Source organism: Arachis hypogaea, chromosome 12 (genome assembly GCF_003086295.3).
Source record: "Arachis hypogaea cultivar Tifrunner chromosome 12, arahy.Tifrunner.gnm2.J5K5, whole genome shotgun sequence".
In the NCBI taxonomy this organism is placed as follows: Eukaryota; Viridiplantae; Streptophyta; class Magnoliopsida; order Fabales; family Fabaceae; genus Arachis; species Arachis hypogaea.
Genome location: NC_092047.1, coordinates 100,519,334 through 100,529,725, shown reverse-complemented (window position 1 = coordinate 100,529,725; position 10,392 = coordinate 100,519,334). Strand labels below are relative to the sequence as shown.

Sequence of the window (10,392 nt, the reverse complement as noted above, 5' to 3'; positions counted from 1 at the left end):
CACAAAAATTAACAATTGATTAATAATAAGGATTCATAATATTATGTGATGGTTATATATTGTGGCTTATTATTTTATTTTTTGTGCTGTGTAAATATTTTAGTTTTGTTACATAAAGAAATTAGTAACAATTTGAATCATATTATACTTATATATTTTATAAGGTTTAATTTTAAAATAAATTAATTGAAAAGTATGTAATCAAAATAGTCTCTTTTGTAAAATTGATTTATTTTAGAGCATTAGAAATATAATAATATATAATTTATGTGAATATTGGTCAGTCCAAAAAAAAAATTTTTATTTGACAGAATTACATATGTATATTAATGGTAAATAATATATACTTCGGTAACTAGTTAAGAATTAATCAGTACTTATTATTTAGGCTTATTGTTTGAAAGAATTTTGTTAAGAATATTTAGTAAATCGCACTAAATGAATTTATGTGTACGTAGTTTATGCGAGTACAGATCGGTCCAAAAAAATTTTTATACTTAGCCGAATACGTAAAAATATAATTTACTATCATAATAATACTCAATAAAATAAACTAAGAAAAAATAGATAATTTTTATATTTTATCGAATCCAAAATAAAAAAAAATTATGAAAACTAAGATAATTTTCTTTATATAACAAGCACTTATTTTTTTAATAAAAAATATTAATAATTATATATATTAATGAATATATAATATTATATTTAATTATATAATATTTTAATTTTCAACCCCTCCTCTACCAAATTCTTAGATCCGTCCTTAACTTTAGGATTTTGGTCCCCAACATATCAAAGTCACTTTCGCAGTCCTTTCCTCATCAAAGGAGTTATGATTCAGCCTTATTTGGGATACAAAAGGGTTTGGTTGAGAATGATCAAAGGGTTTGGTTGTGAATGATCAAAGAACTAACTTCTAATCATGCACATGAATTCAAATACACTTTTGCAATCAAATATTTTTTTCTTAATGAATTTACATGGATGATATTGGGGATAAAAAATTCTAAAAATTTTTAGCATTAGATAATTTTTTTACTAGTTTTAGACGCTTTTTCTCTTAAATTTTTGGATTTTTTTCTTATGTTTTAGATGTTTCTCCCTTAGTTTTTAGGTTGTTTTTTTTTTTTTTTTTTTTTTGGATACTTTGTTTGGTTAGGTTTAAGAATTTTTAAAATGATTTTGGATTTCTCAATTTTGTTAGATTTTGGATTTTTTTGTTACATTTTAGTTATTTCTTTTTATTTTAAATTTTTTTAAAATGATTTTATAAAATTTAAAATAATTTTGGATGCTTGTTATTATTAGGTGTTGAATATTTTTCATGATAATTTGAATTGACATTCTCTTCAAAAGGATTTTAAACCAATTTTGAATATCTCATTTTTAGTAGGTTTGGATATTTCTTTTTATTACGTTTTTGAATGTTTTTTTAGTAGAAAATTTTAAAATAATTTTAAAATTTTTAAAATAATTTTAGAATTTTCAAAATAAATTTTAAATAAATTTATTTAAAATAATTTTGGATGTTTGTTATTATTTGATTTTAAATATTTTAAAAATTTGAATATTTTTTTATTAAGTTTTTGAATAATTTTTATGATAATTTGAATTAATATTTTTTTAAAAATTAAAAAAATTACTAATTGACTACAGTTAATTGCACCGTACCGCTTGTTAGCGGGATTGCAATTATAAAGTTGGTTTCTTATGAAATTGATTATATATATAATGGTAATTTTTTGTCAAAAAAAAATTATTATTAGAGTAAAATAATCTAGAAAAAGTAAAAAAAAAAAAGTGTATTCTTCGTAAATTGGTTCTTATTCGATAATCAATTTTGAGTATGGTCAAGAAACTACACAAAATGCAAAATAATGCAAAGAGAATTGACCTTTTTGAAATTTTAAATTATTAATTATTATACATTTTACTTTATTCAATAATTAATATTTAAAGAGAATTGAGCAGGATTGTGCAAAGATGTTTTATTGTCTTTCTGGAAAATTGATTTCGCTCCTAATCCCAGTTTTTGAAGCGATAACTTATTGCTTCTTGATTGGGGACTCAACATTCAAGCTTCATATAACTTATATTACCATTTTGTCATTGAAACATTAATTTTTTCCCTCCCTTTTTTGTTTATACTATATTTTATATATGATCTTTTTGTAATTACACTTTTCAAAAGGATTTTAACTAGTATTATATAAAGATAGTTTCTATTCTATTATAATTATTTTTGTTATAACAAATTTCTATTATTATTCTTTTGGATAAATAATAATGATATAAATTCCTAATAATTATTCACCTAAATTCGACGCAGTCGTTTTAATATGTATTTTATATAAATAAAGGAATTAATGACTGATTTTTTATAAACATGAAGTATAATTGATTTTTTTTTTTTTTTTTTTTGTTTTTGGGCTTCTATTCTAATTAGAGGTGATATTTTAAGTATTTTTAAATTAAATATAAAATTGACTCACTTAAAAATTGTCCCTAAATGTGATAAAAAAAAAAAAAAAGAAATTCATCCTTTTCATTTGAATTATTCAAAAATCATGAAATATGTTAGATTACATTTTTTCTTTTATTCCATACATAATTTCTCTAATTTATTTTTTTATAAAATTATTAGGAAGTTACATTTAATAGATATCATGCATAATAAATTTAATAAAAGATATATTTCTTATTTCACAACAAATATTTAATATTTGGCATAAGTTTAATAAAAAAAATCAAATAAATTAATAATATATTTGAACAATCATGTAATATTATTACTACTATAGTCATATAGATACAAGTTAACTTAAAATTTTGATTGAAATTAATTTTATAAAATCAGGTCAATTGAAATCCCTTTTTACAAACATTAATCCAAACAAGCTAAGGACTAAGCATCTCAAAGTCTTTTTCTGGCTAACTTTGTAACTTTTCCCAAAATAAAAATAAAATAAAATAAAATAAACTTTACAACTTTTCCTCTTATTTAGTAGAAAGAAACGTTGTACACATCATCTTTCAATTCCCTCTAATTAACAGCCACTCATGCAGGATTACTTTGTTTATTTCCTTTCTTTCTTTCCAATGGGCTACTAAAAAGTGATTAGAAGACCCATATATGTATATGATATATCTCTAAAATTGAGAAAAAGAAAACGCCAACAAGAAAATGCACCCAATGAAAAAGAAAAGAAAAAGGAAGAAAATCCATCGCCTACAGGTTAACAACAATTAGACCCAATTATAGTTTATCTTTCAAGTCATCCCACAGTATGAAAGTAAATTTAATTAATTCGGTTTGACTATTAAGCCCCTTTAGTCCTTTACACACATTTATCAAACTTGTTAAGAAGAAATTAAAGTTGTAACGAAAATTATACGCTGTGAATCCATCCCTTCCAACCTTATTAAAATTGGACAAATATCGGCATGTTTTTTCTTTTCTTTTCTTTTTTCTTTTTTTTTTTGTCTTGTGGAATATATTTAATATGTATATGTATTTTGAAATTAAAACTATTTATGGTTATTTTTTATATACATTTTTTTTGTTATCTACAGTATCTTTCAGTCAGGTAGGTTAAAGACTAATTTGTTATGAATCGAAATTTTATTTAAAAGTTTAACCTATACTATACCAATAACCTCAGCTACAGAATCATTGACCGAGCACTGGGCACAACTGAATAGGCCTCCTCAGAATATTCAAGAGCCGAGATTCCCGCACCATTAAACAACGTAACCGAAGATATGGAAAACTAACCTAAGAATCCCGAACATTATCTTCTCAGACTGTTACAAAGCTCAGCCCTCTCAGGTCTATATAAACAACTACAACCTCAAACGAAAATAAGACAATTCTACTGAGACTGAGCTATAACAAAATCCACATACTGATTTTATTTTCAAAGCTCCTTATATTCTTAAGAAACTTACTGACTTGAGCGTTGGAGTCTCTTTTGCAGGTTCCACGCCGAGGTCGTCGGAGTTCCGAGGAACACCTCCTGAGTAAGAAGTAATCAGCCGAGAAGACGCACGTTCGAGCTATAACTCGGAGGAAGTATCCTTGAACGGAACATTTGGCGCCCACCGTGGGGCTTGGAGTTCAAAGCAACTAACCCCACTTTTCTCTACCCTACTCTTGTTCTGTTTTGCAGGGTTTCAAATTTTCGCTTAATGGCAAACAACAGGATACCACAACCCTCACAAGCAGAGCTACTAGCCATGATCACGGACCTTCAGACTGAAGTCCAAAAAGTAGCCGAGCAGTCGTCTAAAACCCCAGCTGGAAATACTTCTCATGCTCGGGAAGCCGAGCCTTTGGAGATCACCCCCCCCCCCGGAAGGAGAAACTCACACTTGACAACCCCTTCTCGGAGGAGGTCATGAGCGTTCAGATGCCAAAAATTTCGTACTTCCCACCGGGCTAAAACCTTATGAAGGATTCGGCGATCCACGGGTGCACATAAAAAAGTTTCAATCCATGATGTTCTTTAACGGTGCCTCTGATCCTGTACTTTGTCGTTCTTTCCCAACTTATTTAGACGGTGCTACTTTACTTTGGTTTTCAAAGATTCCTGCAGGTTCCATCTCTAGCTTCAAGGATTTGGTGAGGTCCTTTATTGACTATTCTGCAACTTCGAGGATATATGTCCACGGGTCAGATTACCTCAACACCATTAAACAAGGACAGCATGAAAGTTTAAAAGACTATATGACCAGATTTGCCAAGGCAACCGTGGAAATACCTGACCTCGACCCCAAGGTACACCTCCACGCACTGAAGAGCGGCCTGAGACCAGGCAAATTTCAGGAAACAATAGCTGTAACCAAACCGAAGACCTTGGAGGAGTTCTGCGAAAAAGCGGCGGGACAAATGGAAATTGAAGAGCTTAGGGAAGCTCGGCGAGCAGAAAAACAACAACCCGGCGAGAAGAGGAGAAACACCCCAAGACGCCAAATCATAAAGACAATAGGAAACCTTTCAAAATAACACCAAAATATGGCGCCTACACCCAATTCAACACCAGAAGAGAAGACATCATCAAGGAAATACTGAATGCCAAGATCATCAAGCCACCCAGCCGAGCAGGCTTGTATCAAGACCAAAGATACGTCGAAAAATCGAAACACTGCACCTTTCACCAAAAATTCAGCCACACAACCGATGAGTGCGTAATCGCCAAGGACCTCCTCAAGAGGTTAGCCAGACAAGGTCACCTGGACAAGTACATAGGCGGCTGAATAAAACAAACTCAAACAAACACCGATCCTCAACCAGAGCGGAATCAGCACACTACAGAAAAAAAGGCCACAACCACCACCAACAAGGGGAGTTATAAACTGCATTTCGGGAGGATTCACAGGAGGCGGAAATACAAACTCCGCAAGAAAATGAAGTTACAGAGCCATGTTAGTAGTCCAGAGGGCAGAAGAGACAACCACGAGGTCACCGGCCATACCCACAATAACATTCGGGCAAGATGATCACAAACTAACAACTACCAACCTTGACGATCCTGTAGTGATATCAATCCAAGCAGGAGATCTTGTAAGAAAAGTACTGCTCGATCCTGGCAGCAGCGCAGATGTCCTCTTTTACTCAATCTTCCAAAAGATGAAACTCATCGCAAATGTAATGCAGTCCTCTTCAGGAGAATTGGTCGGCTTCTCAGGAGAACGAGTTTCCATCCTGGGAAGCGTGTGGTTGAAAGTAACAATAGGAAACCACCCCCTATGCAGAACAAAAGATGTCCTGTTCCTAGTCATCGACTGCCCAAGCCCATATAATATAATCCTGGGCAGCCGTCTTTAAACTCCTTTTGCGCTATCGTATCCACTGTCCATCTTTGTGTTAAATTTCAGGCAAATGACGACCAAACAGCAACTGTGTACTCCGACCAAATCCAAGCTCGGCAATGCTACCACGAGAGTTTGAAAATCAAAACAGAAAGAAATCCAGAGACCGAGCTCCAGAGGGAAACCCTCCATGTGTCAAACATATCAGAAGCGGCTGACCTCGATCCTCGCAAGGACCTACACAATAGGCTATCTCCAACAGATGACCTCGAGAAGGTAATCCTAAACTCCAATGATAATCATGTCACTTACATAAGCAGTTCACTTCCTGCAAGTATCAAACGACATATAACGGACATATTGCAAATAAATGCTGACCTCTTCGCATGGACCCCGGCAGACATGTCAGGAATTGATCCAAACTTCATTTGCCACAAACTACAGATCGATCCAAAGATCCGACCTATAGCACAAAAGAAACGTATCATGGGCAACGAAAAAAGGTCAGCCTACCTAGAAGAAACCAAGAAACTCTTAGAGGCCGGCTTCATAAAAGAGCTACGCTTCACAACCTGGCTTTCCAACGTAGTAATGGTAAGAAAAGCTTCAAGTAAATGGCGCATGTGCGTAGACTTTACGAATCTAAAAAAAGCATGCCCCAAAGATGCATATTCCCTCCCCTGCATTGACAAACTAGTAGATAATGCATCAGGATATAATGTTTTAAGTTTCTTAGATGCATATTCAGGGTACAATCAAATCCTAATGCACCCCAAAGATCAGGATAAAATAGAATTTATCATTGAAATGGGGAACTATTGTTATAAGGTCATGCCTTTTGGACATAAAAATGCGGGTGCCACCTACCAATGACTCATGGACAAAGTCTTCACCAAACAAATAGGAAGAAATCTCGAAGTATATGTCGATGACATGGTGGTAAAAACAAAACAGCCTGAAAACTACGGACCCGATATTGAAGAATTTTCACACAACTGAGGAAACATAACATGAGACTTAATCCCGAGAAATGTGCATTTGGAGTAAAAGGAGGAAAATTCCTCGGCTTCATGTTGACATCCAGAGATCGAAGCAAACCCAGAAAAATTTGAAACAATAATAAAGATGAGAAGCCCTCAAACAGTGAAGGAAGTTTAACAACTAAATGGTAGACTGGCCGCTTTATCCTGATTTCTCCTAGCAATTTCTGCACACTCACAACACTTCTTCAATATACTAAGGAAGCAGCGAAAATTTGAATGGGACGCCGAATGTGAAGCAGCCTTCCGAAAACTCAAACTAATACTTTCATCCCTACCAATTCTGCAAAAACCAAGCCTAGGTAGGCCTTTACTAATTTATTTATCCATTTCTACTAACGCCATAAGCTCGGTCTTGGTTACAAAAACAGGAGGGCAACAACATCCAGTATACTTCGTTAGCAAGATGTTAGAACACGCCGAGCTACTATACCCACCACTGGAAAAGTTGGTGTACACACTGGTAGTCACAGCAAGACGTTTACGACTCTACTTTCAAAGTAACACAATCGTGGTTAAAACCAGCCAACTCCTACGCCAAATCCTAACAAGTCCTGAGGTCTCCGAAAGGCTGACAAAATGGTCGATCGAGCTATCAGAATTTGATATCACCTACGAACCAAGGACAGCAATAAAAGCAAAATTCTTGGCGGACTTTATAGCTAAATTGGACGAGCAGTCAGAACAACATTACACATGGAAACTATACGTTGATGGAGCCTCAAATGCAGAAGGATCAGGAGCAGGTGTTCTACTCACCAACAAATACGACTTACATACCGAGCAGTCAATTCCGTTTACTTTTCAAGAAAGCAACAATCAAGCCGAGTACGAAGAATTGCTCGCAGGGTTAAGACTGGCGCAGTCACTGAACATCACCCACCTTCAAGTATACTGTGACTCACAACTAGTGGTACAACAGGTAACATGACACTTTCGGGTAAAGGACCAGCTACTAGAAAAGTATCACTCAATGGTAAAAGATCTTATTTCTCAATTTCAATCAGTACAAGTCACACATAGCTCGGGAACAGAATACCCGAGTGGACGCACTATCAAAACTAGCAACAACTAGGAAAGCTACGCAAGAATCTATTATATCTCAACTAACAATCGCTGAGCCGAGCTTCAGTAGCAAATCTATTTTTTCCATATCACAGGAACACGACTAGAGAACACCATACAAACAATACTTGCAGACAGGGAACATTCTTGAAGGACTGACAGACTCAAAAACATTCAAAAAAATAGCAGCATCTTACACCTTATTAGGTCACAACCTATACAAGAGGGGTTTCTCTCAACCTCTGCTATGCCGTGTGGACAAGGAAGAAGCTAACATCATCATGGACGAGGTCCACGAAGGAGTGTGCGGCAACCACATAGGGGGAATGAGCTTAGCATCCAAAATAACCAGGGCCAGATACTACTGGCCAACAATGAAACAAGACTGCATCAGCAAAGTAAAGAGATGCAACAGTTGTCAAAAGCACTCCACAGTAATACACAATCCATCCGAGCTGTTACACACCTCGGAGGTAAGCTGGCCTTTTCACAAATGGGTGCTCGATATCCTCGGCCCATTCCCAAAAGCCCTCGGCTAGGTAAAATATTTACTCGTAGCAATAGATTATTTTTCAAAATGGATCGAAGCCTTACCTTTAGCAAAAATAAGCATTGATAAAGTCAGATTGTTCATATGGAAAAACATTATCTGCCGCTTTGGAATACCACATGAAATCATCACTGACAATGGTCGGCAATCCACCAACCAGAACTTGTCAAGATTTTTGCAGGGTTTCAAAATCAAACACCACTTTTCCTCGGTAGAGCACCCACAAACAAACAAACTCGCAGAGGCCGCAAAAAAAAGTCATCCTCCAGGCACTAAAGAAAAAGCTCGGCAACCCCAAGGGAGCATGGGCCGAGCTAATCCCTGAACTCCTATGGGGATACAACACAACAAAACAAACAACTACACAGAAAACCCCCTTTAGATTAGTCTACGGCTACGATGCCATAATACCAGTCAAAATTGCCGTAGTCTCAATAAGAACCAAGCATACAACGTCCGACAACAACAACATAAGGGAGACAGAGCTCGATACAATAGATGAAGTAAGAGAAAACGCGAGACTACGACAAAAAGCAATGCAAGAAATAATCAAAAGAAAATACAATAAAAAAGTGCAACCAAGAACGTTCCCCGAGCAAGACCTCGTCCTTCGATGAATAGAAGAAGCCAGGAAACCACCAACATATGGGAAGCTCGCCGCAACATGGGATAGACCATACCGAGTACACAAAGTGCTTGGGAAAGGAGCATATTCCCTACAAACACTGCAAGGGGACGACATCCCCGGTATCTGGAACGTTTCATCTCTAAGAAGTTACTTTGTCTAACGTGATGAGGACACGGAGAGACACTCTTTTTCCTACTAACGAGGTTTTCCCACCATGAATTTTTTCTCGGAGAGGTTTTAATGAGGTCCCCCACCCCGCATCACTTCATGTACCAAGTTTGTCGAAAGTCAAATAAAAGTGTATACTAAACCATTTTTCTTTCCTCATTACAAATTAACAAAAACAAACCCTAGCGGGAATAAACATTGTGCATGACAAGTCAGCACTCCAAATATATGTTTCGCAAAACAAACAACAGTCAAACCGAGCTGTTCACACAGCGAGCTATCAAAATACAAAATAAAGTCAAATCCTGCACAAAAGGAAACACTAATCAGCCTTTTCTACTGACACACTTTCATCCTGATTTTTGCCCAACGTTCCATCATCAACCAATTGACCATTACTGACAATCTTCGTAACATCCAGCTTGCTAACATCAACACCAGGCGCTACAACACCAATCTGGTTAACAGCTCGGTCAAAGCCCATGGTAAAAGCAGCCAGGATCTCCTCGTCAAGCTCGGAAATTCTCACATTCAACTTCTCATTCTCAGCAGCACTTAAAGTTAGATCCTCCTTCACCTTGTTAAGCTCAGTACCCGACTCTTTCAACTTCTCCTTCAAGTTCTTCAGCTAAGTTCTTAACTTAACCATCTTCTCATCTTTTTCTTGCAAAGAAACCTTCAACTTCTTCAAAGCAGCCAAATTATCAACCTCAAGGATAGCATCCAGCTCAGAAGTCCGATCAATGGACATCAATCGAGCCCCAATAACCTAAAACAAGAAAAATAAACTCAACAACCACACAGAGGGAACGTAACAAAAAATTTCACATATACTCACCTGAAGATACCGAGCCACCCCAGTCTCCCCAGCTTTGTGAATTATCTTCACATCAGACTCAACCTGCGCAAACTCATCGGAAACAGCCATGAGGGGATACCCAGCAGACCACAAAGAGCAGCTCCGGACCATCCTTGTAGCCATGAAGAACAACCTGGCTCTCATGCGCCGAGTTGATTTCTTCAATAGTAAATGTCCCAACATTCTCATTAACGCCAGTAAGATCAAGGACCTTGACGACCCATCACCCCTCTTCCTTTTCAGACTATCATCAGCAACTGAACGACCCACA

General features: G+C 35.8%; 1 protein-coding gene across 1 annotated transcript; it reads left to right on the top strand.

Moving 5' to 3' along the window:
* The first annotated feature begins 5,422 nt into the window (after positions 1-5,422).
* LOC140176814 (uncharacterized) lies at positions 5,423-6,684 on the top strand. The gene is made up of 2 exons (XM_072208367.1): positions 5,423-5,725; positions 5,878-6,684. The coding sequence occupies exons 1-2, from the start codon at positions 5,423-5,425 to the stop codon at positions 6,682-6,684; spliced, it is 1,110 nt and encodes a 369-aa protein (XP_072064468.1).
* The last annotated feature ends 3,708 nt before the right edge of the window (positions 6,685-10,392 follow it).